The 23170-nt window shown below is 38.0% G+C and overlaps 1 protein-coding gene across 1 annotated transcript in view; it reads left to right on the top strand.

Annotated features, from left to right (window-relative positions):
• RMDN2 (regulator of microtubule dynamics 2) overlaps positions 1-23170 on the top strand; it is a 48391-nt gene that overhangs the window by 13872 nt on the left and 11349 nt on the right. The window contains exons 6-10 of the mRNA XM_075146662.1: positions 10739-10814; positions 12500-12577; positions 21064-21166; positions 22892-22941; positions 23031-23111. Of these exons, the coding sequence (XP_075002763.1) occupies positions 10739-10814; positions 12500-12577; positions 21064-21166; positions 22892-22941; positions 23031-23111 (388 nt within the window). The remainder of the gene's footprint in view (positions 1-10738; positions 10815-12499; positions 12578-21063; positions 21167-22891; positions 22942-23030; positions 23112-23170) is intronic.

The following is a 23170-nucleotide window of genomic DNA, read 5'->3' as shown; positions in this document are numbered from 1 at the left end:
CTGTTGTTCAGTCTGTGGTTCCAGTAGAACCTTTTCTGCTGTGCTGCTGCTTAACCAGATGGACTTGTTTTGTAACTGTACATTTCTTTTTTCTTCCTTGGTAGAGTGCTTTACACACATTTCATTGATTTCATGTTGATTTCAGACCATTTCTCAGGTTTATTGAGACCATTTAGGTTTGTAAATGCTTGCATCCCCTCCCAGATTACAATTTTATTTTAAAAGTGTTTCATTGTTTTGTGGGTTTTTTTAAATCATTGACTTCATTAGTGAAATTACTGGAAGATAATGGATCCAGCACAAAACTTTGTGGAACACCTATAATGATGCTTAAGTTCACATGAGCCTGGTTCTGCAATCATCTACAGGTGCTTTAATCGAAACGATATTTCCATGGTTAGATTTTGAGGAACATCAGGTAGGACAAAGTCAAAAGCCACATTAAGGTCAAGCTATATCCCATTTGTTGCATTCCTCTAATATTCCAGGCTTGTTTATCTTGTCAGAAAATAAAAAAATTTTTGTTTGACACTGTTTGTTCGCAACAAACTTGCGTTAACTGTTTTGTATGCTTCTGCACTTACAGAATAATTTATCCTGGAATGCTTTCAGGTTAGGCTGATTTGTCCATAACCCCTTTCCCCCTTTCCCCCTTTCCCCCTTTCCCCCTTTCCCCCTTTCCCCCTTTCCCCCTTTCCCCCTTTCCCCCTTTCCCCCTTTCCCCCTTTCCCCCTTTCCCCCTTTCCCCCTTTCCCCCTTTCCCCATAGATAGCAACTATGTTTGCCTTTTTCTCTTCTGCTAGGACTTTCTGCATTGCCCAGGAGATTTTGGTAGCAGCTGTATGTCAGATCTGGATTGTCTGAGTCTGGCTGATGCAAATTTATCCAGTTTATCTATACATTATTTTACATGTTAATCCCCGTGAACAGGAAATAAGACTTCAGAGAATCTTTCCTGTAGAAACTGTGCTCTCAAAGTTGTATGCAAACAGAATTTTGCCTAAAATCATAAATAGATCAGACTGTGTGTGAACAGAAAACAGTGCAATACAATTAAGGCATGAAGAAATAATATGTGAAAGTAATATGAAATCCATAGTTAAAAAGTATAATAAGAGAGAAAACAAAACTTAAAAGAAAAAATAGAACAAATATTTATACAAAAATACTAGGATCACTAGCGGTCACTTAAAGAAGAATGGCGTACCAGTTTTACCTAAGGTAAAAAAAAGAGATGAAGGGCAGTACCCAACTCCCAATTGACACCTAAATGTATTGCCTCCATTATATGTCTACATGTGAGTGAGGGACTTGTCCTCCACTTATAGGGGGTGGAGAGTTAACGTTTAATAGGCAACATGTGCCATCTGACGTGCCAGGATATTTGCATGGCATGGCAGATATCACACAGGACCTTTGGGGGTCTGTACCCTTCCAGGGTGGCAGCTGGAAGTGGTGGGAAAACCTGGGGCACCTCCAGTGGCCGTCGGCACCTGTGTCCAAGCAGGGATCCTGTGAATTGAACAGGGTCTCCACTGACTGTAATAGGAGATTAGATACAGAGATGAGAAGCTCAGCATGAATGCAAGCTCAGTGTGAAAGCAATGCTGTCTCAGACCAAAATCCTTCCTTTTCATCTCACTGCCAACACAAAATTTTCTTAAGCTGTATAAGGTAAATGTTCTTAGCCTGTGTAAGATAAGCCTATCTGTTCGTTAGACAGTTTTCTCATTTTTCATGTAAGGTTATCTCATTCTCTATTGGCTACTGATGAGGAAGCTGGCTTTCTGACCTTGCCTAAGGAAAGTTTTGGTTGATTTCTTACTAATCTGTACTTTCTTATTTCTGAGGGGTTTTGATATTTCCTATCAGCACAACTGAGGTTTTAACTCATGTTTGGTATAGCTGCTATCTATATTGTCAACTCATGCATTATTTCTAATGTTTTCTTAAACTGTTTAATAGATTATGGCTTACTAAATGAGTGAGGATTAAGTGATAGGCCTATTCTTTTCCTGGTCCTGTTCCTTGCTCTCTACTTACAGTTAACCCTTGGAGGGTAGGGGAAATATAAACGAAAAAGAAATTGAATTCAGCTTTGTTGGTTTCATCTTTTGTCATTTTTTCCTCATTGCTAATTGTTCTGTACTTTCATTTATGTTTCTTTTCCTTCTGCTGTATTTATAGAACCTCTTCTTATTGCCTCATATGTCTCTTCTGAGTTGCAATTTCGTTTTTATTTAGCATTTCTGATATATATATCTTTAAATATGCCACCCAGTTCTGAGATAGACAGATAGATAGATATCTCTTTAATACTCATCCAATATCCCTAGCTCAGCCATGTGCTCTTATTTTCACTTTTAGGGTCAATTACTTCTGGATTTTTAAGTCAACAGAGAACACCTCACTGGAGCTGAATTAGTCTTTAAAACTATTTCCTGCCTTTCCTCTGCATCAAAAAAGGTTATTTGCTGCTGTGCTTTTGAATATTGTCTCTTAATAATTCTTCTCTAGAACTTTTTATAACATGGCACTTTTTATGGTTTAGTTTTCTTCATTAGAAATTTACACCGTGCCTGTCAAACAAGGATTAGGGCTATAGACCTCTTTGAAAGTTTCTTTTGAAGCTTATCGCTGCTGCTTGAAAGCTCTGTTTACCGTATAAATATGTTTTTGTCACACCCTGACTGACATAACTGTTGCAGTAAAGCCCTAGTGTAGACAGAATTATACTGGCAAAACATCCCTTTTCCAGAGCAGGGTTTTTCCTGTTTTATGGAACTGCTATAAGCTATCTGGGAAAAAGAATGTATCTTTTGTGTCCACTGGGAGAATTTAGTGAAATGGTCTCATGAGCAAACTTGTGCTACTGTAGGCCTAGAGTTCAGCCGTCTTGCCTTACTTTTCATATTTACTTCAAAAATGCTATATATCTTCTTAGTAGGTCACCTGTTTTTTTTTTTTAATAAAACTGTATCATAAAATATATCAGCAATAAAACTGACCAACTTACTGATCAGAATACTGACAGGTAACCAATATTTGTCCTCAAATTAATTTGATAAAATATATGCAGAAAGAACAAAGCAAAATATCTTGAAGTAGTCAGTTGGTTTTCGTAATGAACTTTTGCAGCTGCAAATAATTTTCATATCTGAATCCAGATTTTTGAAAACATATGATCGTACTTAATATTGTAGTCACTAGTGAGATTAAAAAACTTTCAGATTTTTTGAATGGTCACCTCTAAAAAAATGAAGTAAATGGAAACACTGAAAAGGAAAAACATAGCTGTAACCTTTTATTATTTGTGTGATCACCCTAAAGAGAGGCAGAGTAAATATTCTAAGTGACTTGTTGCTTTGTTCAGCTAGTGTCAGTTATTCAAGTTGTGAAGGAACTTGCATGCAAAAGTTGGCATCAGCCAGTTACAGGTCGTCTTGTTTTTCCCAAGCCTCAAACAAAATCCTTTTTTGGGTCAGTGATTCCCGAAGGATAGCTGTGAATCCTCATGGCTTGTCTTGGACCATGGAGCATCTTTATCATCTAGATTTTAATTGGAAGGGCTCTGCAAGCAATTCAGTGCTATAGTTGCTTCGGATGGCACCGCTTTACAACTTTGCAATTATAGAAAACATAAAATGTAGAAGCATGTTTATAGTGCTTTTATTTAAAACTAAACAATCATTTTTAAGTTCTTTTGCAAAACAAATGAGTTTTTATGTTTGGGGGCGTTCGTGCTGTTTTTTCTTCAAGAGTTTGGAAGAGTCCAGAAGGCTTCTCTGCTGTTGCCCAGAACCCCGCACCTCCTTTTTTTGCTGAAGAGGATTTGTTACTGGCTTTGCAAAGAACAGAAAAGTTACTATATGTGGCCAGTGTTTATGACATTTACTTAGAAAGAACACTCTCTTTGCATTGAGCTTTGGTTTGTTTGCCACAAACAAACTTAGTGCTGCCATTAAGTTTGGGTTACTGTATAGAACTTAGTCCTGATAGGAGTCATATAGCACGTGTCTATTTGGATTGGAGTAAAGTTATCAGGTGAAAACCTAGTAATTTTAAGTGAAGACTCTCCCTGAACCACAGTTGCCCCCAGGACTTTTCTCTATCGTGTATATGTGAGTTACTCGGAAGCGCAGAAAGAAGTTTCACAAGCCCAGGGTTGTCCATGGAAGCGGGTTCCAGAGCTGAGGGTCTCTCACTGAGAGGGAACACTATGGAAGAGAATGAACTGGCTTCACCGAGAACGCGAATAATTACCACTTACTTGGGTGTTTTGGCTGACCTGTATTAGTAAGCCAAAAAATGGAGAAGTATATATCATATTAGCTTTTGTTCGTATTCAGAAATGTAGAAACTTTTAACTCTTGTGTCTTGTGAACAAAAGATGTTAAAATCACTCATAATAGGATAAAGAACTGCTCAGAAGATGGTTCCTAAGAAAGTCAACTACTATTTTGGCCCAACCGGGATTAAGTTTCTCCTGGATTAACTTTTAAGATTGAGCGATATTACTACCCAGCATGATAAAGTCAAGTTCTTAAACCCATATAACTTGGTTATTTTGCAGAAATGTGGGAAGCTGTGCAGAAGCAGGAAAAACGCAGTTCTTATGGAAGAAGAACTTTTATGTTAGGTGGCATGTACGCGCAAAGGGATTTTACACAAACTTCCTACAAAAAAGTGAATGTCATGTACTCTCAGTAGTAGAATTGTAACAGATAATTTGTTAGATTTGTAGGCAGCAATGGCATAAAAATGTTTCTCTAGTGAAACAAAACTGTTCAAAATTATAGAATATGTTGTAGGATATTATTACTACTGACAACTTTTAAAATTAAATTCATACCATGTTTCTAACTAAATTATTGTAACCTTCTGCCCCTAATTATGCCTTATTTAGACTTAGAAGAGACAGATACCTTACAAGCTACATCTGTTTCTATCATACAGTCTTATTTTTCAGGAGTTGATACCTTGTCGAGAAATACTGCTTTCAGTCAAAACTTGGTATAACAAAGTTTTAGGTTAGTAGTTATTTGTCCTGTATTTGATTCATGGGATGACCAAAGAAGTTTTACATCAATCTTTGTTGTTAATTATATTAATCTTGATCAATCTTTAAATTACTTATTATTTTGGCAAAAATAATTTAAAATTTCAAATACAGAAAGACAAATTCAGAAGTCATTTCTGAAAAGCTGTAACTTGTTCTGTAGTAAGTGGATCAGAGGGATGTGTAGCTTCTTGTGTATTTCTGGTTGAAGAGCATTTAAATGAGAGCATGGTGGAAGGTCATGCATTAGGACTGTATGGTTGCTGGGGTTAGTGATTAGATCTGATGGAAGGTCATGCATTAGGACTGTATGGTTGCTGGGGTTAGCGATTAGATCTGATAAAAGTCACTTTGTGTGCAAAAAAAAGAAATCACAATCTAGTGTGGGGTTGGATGGTTTTTTTTGTTTTCGACAGGGCAGGTCAATGGAGTATTTCAGTTCAGAAATGTTGTTGCAATGCCTCAGGGCATTTGTGGTCCCTTCTCCAAGTTCTCCATCTGTTGATCTTTCTTCTCAGTGCGCATTTCCCTCCCCGCTGAAGGGAGGTAGCAGATGTTGGCACTTGCATGACAGTAGCCCTTTGCAAGGGGCTGAGCTCAGGTCTGTAGCCCAGGCTGTGAGGAGGAGTATGATGCATCCACTGGGAAAAGGTTCTTGAAATAGCAGTGCATTGGTGAAACACTGCAGCATCCTCATGCAAGTGCAAAGGAGGTAGGTTTGAAATGTGAAAAGATGTATTTAGTACAAGCTTTTTGCAAGAATGGTCACAGAGGAAATAATACTGGCAACCTAGTGATCCCTATTACATTTCTGTCAAGGAGAATTGTTGTATTACTATCACTGAAAGGTATTGTTTCACTCTGTTTCCACAGTTGTGAAGACTATATCCTGCTAATTTCTTCAAGATTGTGTTTGCAGCTACAACAACTAAAAACGTCTATTATAAAAATAAAAGTTAAATTCCTGTAACACAGAGATTTAACACAGTTGTGGGTTCCACAGCCTCAGAAATGCAGAACATGGCATCCACATGTTCTACTGGTGAACTTCTGTAAATATGCATTAACAGCAGCATTTTTTTCCTTGGTTTTGGTATATTGTATGTGTTGCAATAAATTATTAAGCCAGAATTCTTAAATATCCTTACTTTTTTTTTTTTTTAACCAAAATATGGGTTTGTTTCCCATGTTTTTGGAAGCGTCACCTATGCAAGTGTGTGCTATATCTGATGTTTCCCTGGAGCTCAGCTTCAGTGCTCTGGTGAATTTTTAATATAAAAACTATATTTCTGCCAATTTCTACAATGTAGACTCAGTTGTATTCCAAGAAGAAGAAAAAAAAAAGAAAACAAAACAAAACCCAAACCAAAAAAAAACCCATGAACAAAAAAACACCTAAACACTTCACTTTGCACCTTGGTGCGTTTTAGTTGGCAGTCTTTCGCATTCTTAGCCGCTGCTCCCATACCACCCTTACCGCCATGAGGAAAGTGGTATCAAACCAATACTTTATTTTTCCATGGAAACTTAGTATCAGATGCATTTTTATAGATGATATACCATGGTAGGAAAGTGATACAATTTTAAGTATGCAAAACTCTGATCTCTAGAGGGGTAATGCAACAGGGGTCATAAACAGTAAAGTAAGTTGCAAAATCTCCCTACATAGGAATTGATATCATTGAAGTCAGATTAAAAAGAAAGCCTGAGGGTCTGGCTGCGTTGCAGAGACTGTCAGAATACGTAAGTGCGTGAAACTGGTGAGCGAGGGAGTCGATGGCTAAGAAGTAAGATGTGATGCACAGGAGACTGAGCCATGCAGAGATGGGGAGACGCAAGAACACATTTAGAACTGGAATGGAAGAGACTTTCTTTTCATTGGGCCTCTTTTGTGTTACCCACACATTAGCCTTTACTCGTACTACCTTATGTGTCAAATGTGTCTCGGATGAAGAGGAGAGTGAAAAATAGGTATGAAACAGATACATTAAATTCTTTGGTATTAGTGAATATCGCAAACTCTCCTCCCATTCACAAAGTCATACCAATTACAGTTAAGAAAATCTTTCATGTTGATACAAGGCTGCTAAAAGGGAGACCTAGACTGCTAAATGTAAGCCCTGTACCCACACGTTTCCAAAGTCTACATGAAATAAGAGGGTTTTTTGGAGTTGGGATACACAGAAGGGGATGTAGAAGAGTGAGGAACACTGGGAAGCCTGGGAAGATGGATGTTATTTCTGATTTTGGCCCTGTGAAATTTATCAGGGAAAAGGTAAAACTTGCTGTATTTGAGTGTTCTAATGTGGCTTAATCTTGATTTGAGACTTTAAATCTTTTCTGTAAATCCATCTCATATGGAATAAGCTGTGATTGCCAGAGCCTAAGTGTTGGTAGCATCTCTCTGCATTTTTGGTATTAAAATTCAAGCTTGCGAACGTGCTTGATGAAACTCACTGGATCAACCTCCTGTTCTTCCTTTTGCAGCAGGTAAGGTATCCCCCTTACAGTTTTATCTTGTCAGAGTACATACAGAAATTTTGGAACACCAGAAGGGAAAACGTTAATTCACCTTGATCTGGACCCCTCTACGTGAGGGCCACGTAGGCACTTGCCATCCATCTCTGTCAACTGCGGTTTCTTGTGAGTCTGAGTTTCAGTGACATCGTTTGTAGCAAAGGGACGTGGTGCTGACTTACTACTGGGTTAGTTTGGTTGTGTTTGTGCTTAGAAAAGGAGTATTAATTGTGGATAATTAAACTCTATGCTTCTACACTGTTTTCGGTAACTTTTCTTCCACCTGGAAATAACATCTCTTTATGTTAACAGAAGTACTGTGTCTGTCTCAATGAGGTTGTGATCGTTACGTTTATTCAGATGAACATGTCTGTGGCTGGTTTTTTACATTATCCAGGAGTAGCATTAGCTCAGCGGTTCAGTCACTTCCTTGCAGTGCTTAGTTGCTACGATTTTCTCGTTATTGTTTCTTTGTGAAGATATTGTAAGTGATATTTTAATCTTGATGTCCAAAGGGCGTAAGGCAGGCAGTGGCTGCGAGGAAAACCAGTATTGTTCTAGTAAAAGATATGTACGCGTTACCCATGTCATTGGGTATTTGCACATTATTGTGTGATTATTTTTTTTTTATTTATTTATTCCCCCTCCGTAATTTGGATAATAGCGCAGAAGGTGACGATGTAAAAAACCAGCGAGGGGCCCAGGCCCCGAGGCTGCCCGCTGCGTCCGAGTGTCACCACCAGGTGGGGCAGGTGACACGGGAGAGGGAAGGCGGCGGGGAGCGGCAGCGGGCAGCGGGGAGCGGGGCGCTGGCTGCGCCGTGCCGGCGCTCCCGCCTCGGGCTGCCGCCGCGGCCGAGAGCTGGGCCCTGGATCTGGAAAGGTGGTTTCGGGATTGAATGACAGGCACCAGATGGAAGTATTTCTACTTAGTTCCTTCCTCGTTTTCTCTGATCATTTTCTTAGTATTACCCCTCGGATCGGTGAAAATAACATTTGCTTTGTTTTTTAAGCTCTTTGAAAATTATTTAAAAAGCCTAAAAATTCTTTTCTGGGAAAAAAACCCAACCCCCTTTTTTTTAGAAATGAAATGAATATCTGAAATGCCATAGAACTCCAAAAATTAAATAATTAATTTATGCCAATTGCCTGCCTAGCCCAGTTCAAAAGTATAAAATAGGAAAAAAAATACTAATACATGAAAGACATTCTTATTTTTTCCTTGAAAAAATAAAACATATTTAAAATTAGTAGCTTAGCTTATTTTTCATTTGTTGAAAATTTTGCTGGGATTTCCCTCCCCAGAGATTTTAGCTGTAAGTAGAAGTTTTTCTTTGAACTGGTTTAAACTAAGGCCCTCTTTCTTGTCACGCACAGACAGGGAAATACTGCAAGATGCTGGATTAGCTTGTTCGCTTTTCATTGTTTTCTTTTGTAGCAGCAATCCGTTTAGCTATGGTATGCTGAGTTTATCTGATTAGCACTTAATGAGTGAAGGGAATAGGGGAAATGTTGCCTGAGTTACTTAAGCCTAATAAAGTTTTCAGTACCTTCCCCCTCTTTCTAAATACCTGAACTTTCCTGACCCCCACCCCTTGCTTTTTCCATCAATTGCAGCTCGTTCCCATATGAAATGCGCTCCCCCTGCAGCTTTGGTGCTGTGGTGCCATTAGCTGGATTTTGTTCAGTGCACATTGGTCACGACATACATCCTGCTCAATGCTGTTTGACGGTCTGTCTGGAGCTCTTATAAATTCAACTACTGTTGTTGTGCTGACTCGCATGCCTTACCTGGGAACACTTACTGACTAAAAATGCAACAACCTGTAGCATGAGTATTTCTAATTTAAAACCATTAGGTATAACTGTAAGCAATAAAATCATTTCTTTAGTTATGTTAGCAGTGACATTTTAATGAGGATTCACTGAGGCTTGAGTAATTACATTATATAAAGAAATTCAAGAAAGCTGAGGTTTAGTAATGCTTAAAAACTGTGTGTGCCATACAGATTGCGGGTCTGTTACCATAATTAACTCGATAAGTTTCTTGCATAATTCTCATGTTTTCCTCTGGACTTCAGCTTGATTTCCCTCTTTTAGGATTAATTTTTGTTTTAATTTGATATTGCATTGTAAAATTTTTAATACAAAAGCAAAATTCTGAAAAATTTAGAGAAATCATCTATATTAGTTTATGCTGCTTAAATATCTTTGTTAGTTTTATATAGAAATGCAAAGTTGTCTTAATACCAATGAAAATGGGTCCAAGGAAAGTACAATTGACGTCTGTGCAAGAGATTCCTTATGCATAGTAGGTTTTATAGCTCTTGAAGTAATAAGGAAAAAGCAGTAGAAGTTTAGGTGGAGTGTCAATATGACAATAGTGTTGCTTAGGAAATCTGAATCTTTATAGGTAGGGACCTCTGAAAATATTTTCAGTTATACCTGCTTAACAATACAAATTTTTAATAGGAATGATCTCACATTTCTTTTAGCACTGTCAGTGTCCCCAATTTATAATAATAATAGTAATAATAATAGTAATAATAATAATCTTAGCAATAGGCAGCTAGTAATTGCAGTAGTGATCCTGTTAGAGCAGAACGTGTATTATGTTTTAAAATAATTTTAAAGATATTAAAAGAATGCTAGAGGTTCAGGAATGCACCAAGATGCTTGAGAAGGGTAGAAGATGACTGTTAACGATTTTTGAGGTCTGCACAGCTTTCTGCTGAGCACGCCCCAAGGGTTTGCCTTCCTGGGTGAGGTGCCGTGGCTGGTGGTGTTCACGTTCCCAGTGCATTGCAATGCACAGCGCAGTGTCTCCAGTTAAACTGCTGTCAATGCTGGAACGGGTCTGGAAGTGTCGCACTCTGATCTAAATCGTAGAAATTTTGGAGGAAAAATCCCTGGTTTTCCACTTCACTCACAGCCCAAACAGTGTCATTTAAACAACTTCTTGTTTCCATTATTTTCTTTTGTTTTGTTTTTTTGTCTGCTCCTGGATATGTACAGCTCATGCCAAACTTCTATCCAGCCATCAAGATGGAAGAAAAAGAGGTGTTAATCTGTGAATTAGGTATTGAAATCTTTTGTAATATGATTCAAAGGTTTATTTAAATCATGAAAAGTATGTGTGTGTGTTTTTCTTTTCCCCTCTCAGGTTTGCAATTATGTGTGGCTATATGTCTCAGTTTGAAAGTGTACAAAACAAAATCAGGAATGGTTATCTCTTTAAGGTATGTTTTTGTAGGGTTTTGGGTTTTTTTTAAGCTATTCCTTTAAATTATTTCCTTATATAGTGTCTAAGACAGATTTGTCCAACACAGTAATTCAGCCTCACAGGGCTATCTTGGTGCCGATGTTAAAGTGAAAAAGTTATTTTTATGTATGCAAATAGATGATATGCTTACAAAATATAAGAACTGAGGTAGGATTCTGGGAACAGCATTAAGATTTCTGTTTTATTTTGTAGTTAAAGCAGGGAGGAAAAGGGAGTAACAATTCTGTTTAGAAAATAAAAACAAATGAAATATTAAGTGATGAACTAACACAGTTCTGTAATCATCCTTCATGCCACCCTTAAGAAGTAGTATTTGTTTTAACATTGTCCTTTCAAAGGTAATTGTGTTTTTTAGAGTTAGCAGTTTGTGTTACGTGTGCTGCTCTCCCCCTCCTTGTCCTCGGCATTGCTTAGGCGCTTTCCATCCCTTGCCCTCCGAGCCGGCGTCCCCCCTTTCTGGGTGTCAGCGAGAGGCAGCAGACGTGTTCGCTTCCCAGGGAATGCCCGGGATGGGTCTCTATCACATCATGTCCATGTTAGGGCTTGGGGTGTCGCGGAGCTTTCCTGTGAGAGAGCATTAATTACATCCCAGCTGTGCCAAGCGAGCTAAGCCCCGAGTGTTGGGGCAAGCTAGGAACGAAGGGAAAATGACAAACAACGCAAGTGCTGCAGTTGTTTAAGGATGGAGTTTAAAAAGAGCCCGCAGTGTTAGCAGTAGCCTTTTCAGGGAGGTTTTCCTCTTCAGAAGTAATTACTGAAATCTGTGAATCATTTGGAAATGGATTTGGGAAAATAATAGCATGAAAACATAGCTCCTATCTGAATAGTTTGTGGACAAAATGATAGAATAATAGGCTCTTAGATTGGTGTAACTCAGCTATTTTAGTGACTGGCTTAATTAGAAAAACAGAGATATCTGGGGGAAAAAAAGAGAAACCTTAAAAGTTAAATTTATTTTGAGAGGCAAATGGTAGTTAGGGGTGAAATAACGTATTTCTTTTTTCTTCAAACTCAGGTTGAGCAATAAGAGCTTTCTTTAGTAAATTAGAGTGAAATAAAGATACTTATGACCTGTAATGAAAATGGTTTTGCACCTCATTAGATGCTTTCTAGGTTTTATGGTTGCACTATAAACAGAGCCATTTTATTTTCTGAATTTCACATTACAGTAACAATTTGCTGTGTCATGTACCATTTCATTGGGGCAGTCACATTCCAGGGTGGAAGAGTCTATGCTTCAGTGATGGGTGCTAGCATGTAAGATTTATCAAAGAGAGTGGATGCTTTCTCACTGATTTGGTGTGTGACAGTTTCCTAATACTACCTGTAAATAAAATGAATTTAATTGAAGCTGTTGCCTTTTTAAGACAAAAGTTCTTGAGTTCTGTGATTGAACTTTAGAGCTGCTTAGTCATGTGCTAAATATAGCATGCCTTCTTGCATTGTCTGCAAAGTTGCTAAATAATTTTGTTTCCCTCCATGAGGAAGGGGTTTGCTAGTTAAAATATTTTTAGGTTGTTAGAAGAGAATTGCAGCAGAAGAGAATTTCTGAATTTGTTTATGATTTGCAGCAAAATTCTTAGAATGTAAACACACTTGCCAAACAAACATCTAAAGTGACACTGATTTTCTTTCTAATAGGAGCACCTAGACAAAGCAATTGAACTTAAGCCTCAAGATCCTTTTTTATATTACCTAAATGGAAGATGGTGCTATTCAGTAAGTTGTTTTTTAATCTAACATATGAATTGAGTATGCTGAAAAATGGTAATGCATTTGAAATGAAATAGTGGGACTTAAGACAAAGTAGGTGTTTATTGAAGTAGGTGTTTTGAGCTAAATGAAGCAGTACATTTACATTTCCTGAATTAATTTCCACATGTGTGATGTTAACTGCTGACCATTCCTGTCCTGTACATTAAGCAAGCTGTGCTTGTATGTTCCTCATTGTTGTGTTCATGTTTCTTATCTGAATGTATGAATGAAAAGTAACTGATATTTGGAAGGGAGGAAGGGTGACCTCTGGTATTGTAAGCCTTGATTTCAGTTCTTTATTCTGCCACAAACTTTCTGGGTGACCTTGGGCTGGTAACATAGCCTTTTGGTAACTTTATTCCCCATCCATAACTGAAGTTAAAGGCACTTACACGCTGTGGGATTATGGCTGTGGCAGCAAGGCTACCATATCGGCTTGGTAAATTCCAGGAGAATGTCACAACAAAGATGCAGGCATAAAAATCTGTAATTCACCAAGAAGTTTTGCAAGAGATACAATTTGTGTTATGCCAACACAACAGGTGCTCTTAAATATTGTGTTAATGACATAGTGATAAGTAGTCATATACGAAAAATTAAAATAATTGTTTTACAAACTTAGCTGTTGATTAATTTTAATTTTTTTTTTTTTTTTTGAAAAATGGTGCTTGTATTTGTAATATGAGAGTTGTCTTATTCTTAAGCCCACATCTTTGATGGCTCAGATGGCTATCCTTATTGCTTTATCTTTAGTGCTGTGAGGAATCTTTCGTCAGAAGAAAATGTTCTTGCATAGTCCATGCCGTAAAAGATCACTGGGAGGCTTCTCAGAATAATAATGCGCAGTGAATTCCAGCCCTGCCTTTTTCCTCCAGCTACTTCCAATGCTACGAAGTGCCTGCAAACTGGAAAGAAGGAGTTGCTGTGATACATTGCAGCCTTTGACTTTGTCTTTGTCTGCAACAAGACTTAATGCAAAGTAATCTTTCAGCAGTTTTTTCAGATCGTATATTTAACTTTCAAAGATCTTTCAGCAACTACATTTTTTCTCAATTGATTTGAATAAGGAATGACACCAACTTTTTCAAAGAGCTTTTCATTTTGGTTTTCATCATACTGTATTCTTGATTATCAACATTAGCTATGCAAAAGTGAGTTGCTGAAGATTGTCCTATAGTATGCTTGCTGTCCTGCCTTTGAAGAGCATCTCTCTCACCGGTGATTCCTTAAGCATTTTTATACTGTACGGTGTCCAACAGCTGACTGCAGCTTCCATTTCTGTCAAACACTCCCAGATGTTTTTCATGGCTTATTTCTCACTTGAGCTATCGCTTTTGGAAAATTTACATGTAATCTCAGTATACCTCACTTTGTTCTTATTGCACTGGTTTTTTTTTACTCTCGTTTCATTTTAGTGACAATCACCACTTCCTGACTAATACATGTGGTTTGTTGCGCTATATCATTACAAACTCATGTTCCACACTTGCAGCATCTATGCAGGGCTTTCGTACTGAACATTAAAGCCACAGATTAGCACTTGCTTTAGGGTATGACCTGACCTGCATTTTATTAAGTGAAACAATCCACCTAAACAGATGTAGCCACTGAAATACTTCAGGATTGGTCCTTTTTTTCTTCTTTTTTTTTTTTTTTTTAAATTCTTGCCTTCTGTGACTGTCTTGATGGCCACAAAATAGTAACTGCAAACACTTAGAACAGATTTTCATAGTACAAATAAGTGCAAATATAGGACTGAATAACATTTTGTTTTAACTTCTGGGGCTGTCAGCTCTTAAAAACTTTCTGTCATTTGGGAACGTTAGTTTTGGGGCTCTACTATGGAAACTAGGTCTTAATCCTAGCCCAGTGAAGTTAGTGATATCCTCATTAGTTTTAGCAGACTGTATGAATAGGTTTCTGTGCTGATCCACTAATACGGGTTTTGGTCATGCATGTCGATAGTCTTAGCAGCTTGTGGAAGATGTGGCAAATTCCTTGGTCCTATTCTGCAGACCGTGGTGTTTCATGCTGTGGTAATTATCCCAAAAGTAGACTGTTGGCTGTGGCATTGATTCCAAATACTTCTTCAGAGTAGGGTTTATGATAGGGATTATGTATTGAAAAATACATTTATCACTTCTCTATGCTGGTACCTGTAGATGGAGTGATAATGCTCCTCTTAGACCTTCTGTTTTTTCTGTTTAGTCTAGATGAGGTTGAGGCTGGGAAGGCTGTGTTGTCCAATGTGAGGAAATTAAAAAAGAAAAACAGATGACTGAGGAAAGAAGGTTATTTTTTATATTTAGCCTAGCTGACTTTGAGTTCCAGTAAGGACTGGCCACAATATTTGTTCTTTCACAAGCGTTGCTTCCAGGGGCATTATTGTCTGGTTTTAGTCACATATTCTTCTACTGAAGCAGTGTAGTTAAAAAAGATAACTAGTATTTGATACTTTCTAGGCTTTGATAACATTTTTGGGAAACGTGATGTACTTAAGTCTTCCTAGTATAGTCAGACGCTTCCCATTCACTCCTCATTTAATGTTGGGGGATCTTATTACTATCTTCTAGTGCTGTTTTTTGGGGTGACACACTGAAAAAAATAGGTATAGCATAAGAGACTGCAAAAGGGAATGCTTCAAGTGTTTTAAATCTGGGCTCCAGTTCATTTTCACAAATGAAAATCAGTTGAACAGACTTTTAGGTAAAAAATATAGTGGAGGCAAATGGAGAAGATTTATTAAAGGCTGAAATCTATATCCAGAGACTGCATGCTGTACTCATAAAACTATTTGATTTGTAGTGTTTTGCCAGCATGTGGCTCTGACTGCCATTTCTCACCTTCCTCAGTGTAACACAGTCCTTTGCGAAGAGCAATGGTACGGCAATGCCAAGTTTCTTACTCAGCAGTTATTCTCGCTGGGCCAGATCCGAAGCTGATGCAAAGTGTCATAGCACTTTCCAGCAGGAGGGATGAGCTGGATTTTCACTGCCTCGCAGCAGTGGGGGTTTGTCTTTGATGCAGAACCAGTGATAGTTGTGTGCTACCTTGTCTAAAAATCAATTTTTGCTGTTTCTTATTTCTCTTACCATTATAAAGCCATTGGAGGTATACAAAAGAGGAAGATTCCGTTCTGATGTGTGTATCATCTCAGCTTTGTTAGAAAATTACTTCTGGTATCACAATCAGGTAGGCAAGATTTTCACCAATCATTTCATAGATGTCATGATGGGCAAAATTTTGCCTGTGAGACCTGCTGTGTATACAAGAAGCCACGTATAGCTCTCGTTTTTTGTTTTGTTTTGCAGAGGTGACAAGGGGAAAAAAAAGCCCTATTTATTTATGCATTGAGCAAGCATAATTGAACACCACTAGTAATGGATAACTGCAGAACCCTACCAAATGTTATTTGAATATTCCTTTTTCCAGAGCTGTACAAACTTCTTCGTAGTGGTAATTTTTTCCGGGGTAGCTTTAGTGATAATGTTAGGAAAAGGTGATTACCATATAATTCTAATGAAGATACTTTAAAATATCTAGTAAGCAAAGCAAACCAGTGTTTAGTACGTAAAAGAGATGTTACTATTCCAAAGGAAAACAACTGCAGCAAAATAATTTTCATTTAAAATGTCTTTGGTAGTGGACGAAACTTTTTCTTCTCAGCCTTCTGTGACAAAAACAGGCTTTGTACGTATCTTTTAGGGAAGGTTTAATGTTTTAAGTACATGCTTGGGTTAGTTCATATGATTTAAAATAAGTACAGTGTTTAGAGCATTTCAAGTTTCAGCTTTGTTTTTGTTAAGGGAAAGTGAAAACTACTTTGCTCTTCAGATCAGCAAGAAATATTTATTGGAAGTGAATTTATCTGTGGTGCATGATGTATAGGAATTAGTTTTCTTTCCTTAGAGTTTTGGGCGCAATCATCTGATAATCCTTTATAATTGTGTGTTTGTGGGGTTTTTTTAGTGTTTAATGTTTAGAATAGCTTTTAAAACGGAGTACCTATCTAGTTAAGACTCATGGCTACTTGCCATTACAGGACTGACACAGAACAGTTAGCGTATACTTGTGAAACTGGATCAGAGCCTCTGGTAAATGCTAGTGGGGTGTTAAAAATTAGATCTCTTGGGATTTTCTTTTTGCAGGTTACATGCCATGTGTTGGATTCATCTCTGGTGTATCCCAGTATCTGTTTGGGTTACATCAGGGAACAAATTGACCCAGTTCCTTTGTCTCTGTGCTCTGTAAGTCTGCTCCCCTTACTGGAAAGTGAAAAGCCCAGGGAATTCAAGTTGGATAAATGCCTAAATGCCTGTGCAGACTGTCCTGGTTCCTCAGCTGGCAAGAAAGAGAATATTTGTGTTGGAAGCCAGTATTTTAAAACTGCTGTCCAGTTACTTAATCTCTTCCAGAAGTCAAAACATTGCAAAATTATTTAATACAATTTTACATTAATATATTGTAATAAAAAAGAAAAAGAAACTCTCTGGGGATATTTAAGTAGGTGCCATTAATATTTTACTGAAGTTGAACCAATGGGATGATTTTCCTTTATGGAAGACAATTGTGTGATCTGTCTTCAGTGAGCTATTAGCAAGGAGACATTGGAGGAGGAAATCCTTTAGGGCTGCATGTCAATCCTGGCTGAATTTTCAATCCAAGTGGGTTAGTTTCCTTGGTACCAATATCCTGGTATTTGAAAAGAGCTGTCAATGGGCAGGGTTTGCATCTCATCAAAACCAAACAGAAGACAAAAACAAAAAACCAAACTCCAGCCAGTGTTTTAGTTCATATGTGATTTTTGCTGATCCTAGGCTAAGGAAGAGAAAGGGGTGTTAGGAAATCCCTTTTCCCAGTATTTAGGGGAGAACCACATTTTCTGCCTTGGTCTTCAGAGGCACAAGAGGCCTGATAGGAGTGTGCTGGGCACAACCTTTACGGTCAGCTGCAGTTTAGCTCTGTGGGTGGCTTTCTTCCATCTCTGGTATTAGTAGAGATTTGGGTAGAATAAATGGATGCGAGCTTGCTGTTTGACAGATCTATAGGAGAGATTGTTTGAGACAAGCATCTCTGCTAGCTTTGGGATACTGAAGAATGGCCTCCTCTCCTTGGCAGAGGCCAGGCTGCCATGGTGACCCACTCCCCTCCAGCCCTAGGAAGGTTCAGGAGTTGGCTGATGCTCCCTCAGGCCCTTGTTTTTCGCTCTTGAGCTGGTGGGACTAGCTCTCCTCATGTATGGCAGCTGGGGAGCGATGTTCGTCAAGTGACACAATACATTAAAACCTGATATTCTGTGGAAACACAGTGTTCCCTGCAGTGTTCTTGTGAATTTTTGGGCTTCTGGGGGGACTGACGTCAGGGCTTGGGAGACCTAAAAAACCAGAAATCACTTAAGGTTTGGAAGTCATCTGTAGGGCATTCTTTAATTTTGTTGTTGTTGTTGTTGTAGCTGTTACTTGCTGCAGTAGCTGTTTTTCTTACTACTTTCTGCTGTCCTATACCATTCTTGGAATATGCATTAAGTGAATTCATGGTTCAGCTGAAGTTGATGACAGTTACAGTCTCTCTGTACTTGATTTTGTATGGACCTCCAGATGTGTTTTGCACTGTTTGGCATAACCTTGACTGTAGAAGTCAAATTTGCGCTACACTAGAACATGCTACACCAGGGTTTCTGTTGCCTGTGCTTGCTCACACACAGAGAATGCTTAATAAAGTTAGTTGGCGTAGTAGGAATGGTGTTTCCATTTCACTGAACATGGCATAAGATTTACTCTAATAAAGTTATTTCAGGTTAAAGACTGTGCTTGTGTGTATTTAGGGGAAGGGTATAATTTCCTGTTCATCATTATTGCTCCAGGACACAATTTTGTGTCTTGTGTAAAACAGGTCTTTTCCATTTGTCACACCTCGGTCTTAAGGGGGTGCAGGCTGACTCGGTGGGGCGTGGTTAAGCTGTTGTGATGGGATTCACCTCACCTGTTTTTAGCCATCCACAAGGTATAATTGTCTATGCTCCTTTTGTAGTTGAAGGAAAGAAAGAAGAGAAAGAGAGGAGTGTTCATCCTAGGCTAATGTAGGCAAAGAAGAATTGCCAACATATATATTGTTTGGGCTTTTTAAAGTTTGAATAATGCAAAGCAGCACCCAAGCCAGACAAAATAAGGACTAGAACCTCAGTAAATCAATTCTGATTAAATCTTGTAAGAAAATAAAACAACTGCCAGGAAGAACTTGTGTTTTCCATAGGTAATTACAAGTCCACATGGAAAAACTGCAATTTTGTTTCCTCACTGTTGCATAACAGCAGACACGTGTGTGGTAATTGTATCTGTGCAGTGCATGTGTATATCCAGGGTGTTGTGTGGTCTTGCAGAGAACAGTGTAAGCATATACCTTCCCTTTTATTTTGTTTCCCTCTCTTCCTCCCTCTGTAAGCTACCTCTATCTTGATGTGATGGACCTAGAAATATAGAAACCTAGTTCCTCTTCCAAAAGAATAAAGAACACTGCAGCAGTAGATTGGCATAAAGAAAACAATACTTTTGCAAAAATCCTTTTAATATCTCTTGCAGAATATGTCTCAGAAACTATAGAGCAGCTATATGAAATGAAATGTGTGAGGAAATGAAATGTGTGAGGAAATTATATACATACATACCTACAATTTGAAGTTTTAACCAGCATGCTGCAGTTTGTAACGCAGTGTGAAAGCCCTGCAGTGCAGAGAGGGGAAACATGTTGTTGCTTCAATGAATAAGAACTCTGGGATTGCTGGAGAGCTTTTGTAAAAAACACTTTATTCCCTTAGAAGAGGCTTCAAGAGTGGAATATGTGAGAGAGAGGGAGAATGAAAAAAAGCTTTATATTCTTAATATTGTTTCTCTCTGGAATGTAATTTTTAGTGGTTTTGTGTGAAAGACTTACTGACGGCATTTAACAAATAAGGCATTGGACCCCGAACAACCAGCAAGACTTGACCAGGATGCCTTCTGTCTCCAAGCAATGTTGTTCTTACGTAGCTAGAGTCATTGGGACCAGATGTGAAAACATGGTCCTGTGTGTTTTCCTGTTGCATGGTAGCCTGTATTTGTACTCTTTGCAATGGTATTTTTAGGGCAGTTTGCAACAAGAAATACATAGAGCTTGATGTTCAAGCTCAAAAGAGAAGCATTCTGGTTGATGGCTGTGGATATGGATGGATTCTTATATTTTCCCATAATTAACTGACATCTACTGGATAATTGCTGGATTTAGCTGGAGAAGGCAGGAGGAGCAGCAACAGCCCTGAAGAGATTGGGAAGCCAGGGAATGAGGCGGGAATAATCTAAAGCTACCCAAAACCATTTTAATTTTTACAGCACTAGGACAGACTTGAATTCAAGGCTCAACTCTGTTATATGAATTGCAGCTCCCTCTGAAAAAGAGATGTCCCTATATCTGACTCATATCCAGGTCTCCGATGAGAGGCTCTCTTTCTTTGCCTGTGTGTATTCCTTCTCCGTGTTGCCTCTACATAGATCAGGCCAGAAATTTCTAGGAAAACACAGAACCTTTTTTTTTTTTACCATTTTTAAACTCAACTGTACTCTGTGAGCCATCAGTGCTGTGGTTCAAATACTGATGTGAAGGAATAAAGTCCTGACTTTTCTTTACAGATGTAGCAGAAGTGTCCAAAGGAGGGTGGCTTCACTTCTCCATTTAAATAGGCTCCAGTTTCGCATTAAATGTCTTAGCAGCTCCGTCCTTCGTTAGAGATGTGAGGTGTGTTTCGCCAGGCTAGGTGATGGAGCCAAATACCTTATGGCAGTAACCAGAGCAGTTTCTGTCAGGTGTCAGTACATTGTGTGGCAATATGACAGTTCCCTGAAGTCCTTTTATAGCAGCCCATCTTCCTGAAATGAGAAGAGGTCTTTGGCAAGTGTTATTTGTCAGATTTGAAGAGGAAAAAATGAAGTCTGTTTCTTAACAGTGGTTGTTGCCAGCTTCTATGTAATAAATGAACTTGTTTTACAAGCGCCAAAAGCACTCACATTTTGACTGTAGCAACAGCTTTTCGTAATGTTGAAAAGTAGTCAAGTACATAGACTATCATGCTAAGCTGTCTGTGTCATGAAAACCTTAACAGATTTAAAGCACTATTTCTAGCCTTAGAAATGGCAAAGTCTTATGAAACCTAAACTGCACTTTAAGCTTTGTATGTTGGAATAATCTCGTATCAATGATGTTGGTGTTTTGTCATGTATTTCTTAATGTGTACATTTTCCTGTTAACAGAATTTAAAACCAAAAGACTATGCTTTGAGCTGGCAAATCGACAGTATAAAACATTCCTTTACAGGTTCTTTTGCAAAATAGGTTGTATTAGTAGTACAGTGGCAGAGGACAGTATCTACTCTGAAACAAAAGACTTCTGATTTTTTTTTTTTTTTTTTTTTTTAATTATAGGTAGCTCAGTTGTCTTGGATTGAAAAGAAAGTAGCTGCTGCTCTCTTTGGGACTCCACCAACTTCAACAGTAGAAGAAGCATTGCAGAATTTCCTTAAGGCAAGTCTTAGCCAAGGGTTTTCCTGTGAGACTGTTTACCAGCTGCTATATGTGACTGTTGTCAAGATGTCTGCTCAACAGATTATGTTCAGTAGCTATAAATCCAGGGCCCTCCTAAATACCACAGAGCTCTCTACTAAAATATTTTTTCTTTTCTATTTTAAAATTAGTTTTGAGATGAGTGGCTAGCACCTTTCTTCTCTTTCTTTAGTTTTAGGGAATTCTTCAATGACTTGCTATGGTTGATAGTTATTGGATTTAATGTGAGATGGATATAGATTAGTTATATATGCCATTGAAACAAATTAACCACAGCGATAACCAATGATTTGCCCATTTCTGCAAGAAGGTTAACATAGGCACGGGAAACTTTGACATTGTGACACTCTCTTTTTCTGATCTGAAGCTCTCTTCAAGCTTTTCTTGGTGGAGATGAAATTACCTTTGTAGTGAAGTGGAAAAGAAAGCTCTGTCATACAGGTCCATGTTCCTGGGCATTCTACTTGAATGCACAGTTATAAGAAAACACTACATGAATAAAATAAACCCGTCTTTCAGGGTCTTTTATATTAATCATTTCTACTTCTGGAGCTGAAAAATACAACTTTTTCACTTGACTGAATTCAAAGCATAAACTTCCATCATTACAATTACTTTCAGACAGTTTCTCAAAGGAATTGGACAAGCATATTTTCTTCACTATCAAAAGTGCTTGTTTTCTGTGTTCTTAGTCTATTTAAAGTTGGTATGATCTCCTGAATTTTGGACAATGCAATATGTTACCATCTTCGCAGTTTAAGGGATTTTATCTTTAAGGGCAAACTCCAAAGGTGGTAGAAAGAATTTGAAATGTTCACTTTAGCTTCAGGGTATTTTGTAGTGGGCTGCAGAGTAATTGTGGTTTTAAGTCATCTTCTGCAACAAAAAATATATTACTGTCTGAAAGGCAACTGTTTGGGTTTCTTTTTCAGTTGTTTGATAATACACAGTTGTAGTGAAAGCAGCATTGTTTTGGTCCAAGGATTACAGCTACTATAAATTTCACTGATGTAATTTTTCTCCCCCAAAAACTGTTTGTTGATTAAAGCTGCGTCTTGGTTAGTAGGTAATTGGTAAGGTTTTTACTCATCTTTCAAGCTTCTGCATCCTTGATGTGTTTTAAAAGGAAGACAATCTTGAACTGTTTTAATGACCTGAACTTTTCAGAAGATGGTAATGTGAAAAGAAAGGTGAATCTAGAGCTAGAAGAATGGGTCTGTGAAAGAAAAATAATTATAAAGTTGATGAATACAGTTCATTACCCGTTACACAAAGTGTGAATGGTTGGTTGCTTGATTATTTCTTTGATGAGGAAATAAATATTAATAATCTAGAGAGAGCAGTGTCTTCCAACCCACTGTGTAAGTGAATGAATCCAACAGATATTCTATACATAGCTATGATCCGATATCTTTAGAAAGCACTTAGGGAGAGAGCAGAGCAAGAAGTACAGAACATTTTTATGTGTTCGGTATCAGCACCTCATGTGGCTGGTTTGGGGTTTGGGTTTTCTTGTTTTCTTGAGGTTTTTTTTGAAGTGCTAAACAGATTGTGGTGCACACAGTAGGAATGATTCAGTCTGATGTTTGAGGAAGCTTAGTGCATTACTAAAAATGCTATGCAGACCACATAAATCTCATCACACAAGTTTTATGTCTATTTTCTTTCCTGTTTTTTATTATTTAGGCAGAAGAAATCCGTCCAGGATATTCCAAATACAATTATGTGTATTTGGCAAAGGTAACCAAGTTCTTTTAAAAAATAATGATTTGTAGACTCTGGTATTCTTACAGTGGTCTGACTGGAAACAAAATGTTTTTTCTTCTCAGTGCTATAAAGATCTTGGCCAGAAAAACAATGCACTGAAGTACTGTGATTCTGCACTGTCAATTCTCTCAGTTACTAACGAGGTGGGTATTGAGAGTGATAACTTGTTCTCTTGTGTCCGCTGTCTTGTCTTTGGCACCCA

The sequence above is a fragment of the Calonectris borealis genome, chromosome 3, assembly GCF_964195595.1.
Source record: "Calonectris borealis chromosome 3, bCalBor7.hap1.2, whole genome shotgun sequence".
Lineage (NCBI taxonomy): Eukaryota > Metazoa > Chordata > Aves > Procellariiformes > Procellariidae > Calonectris > Calonectris borealis.
The sequence above is the reverse complement of the archived record's forward strand: the minus strand, read 5'-3'. Positions and strand labels throughout refer to the sequence as shown.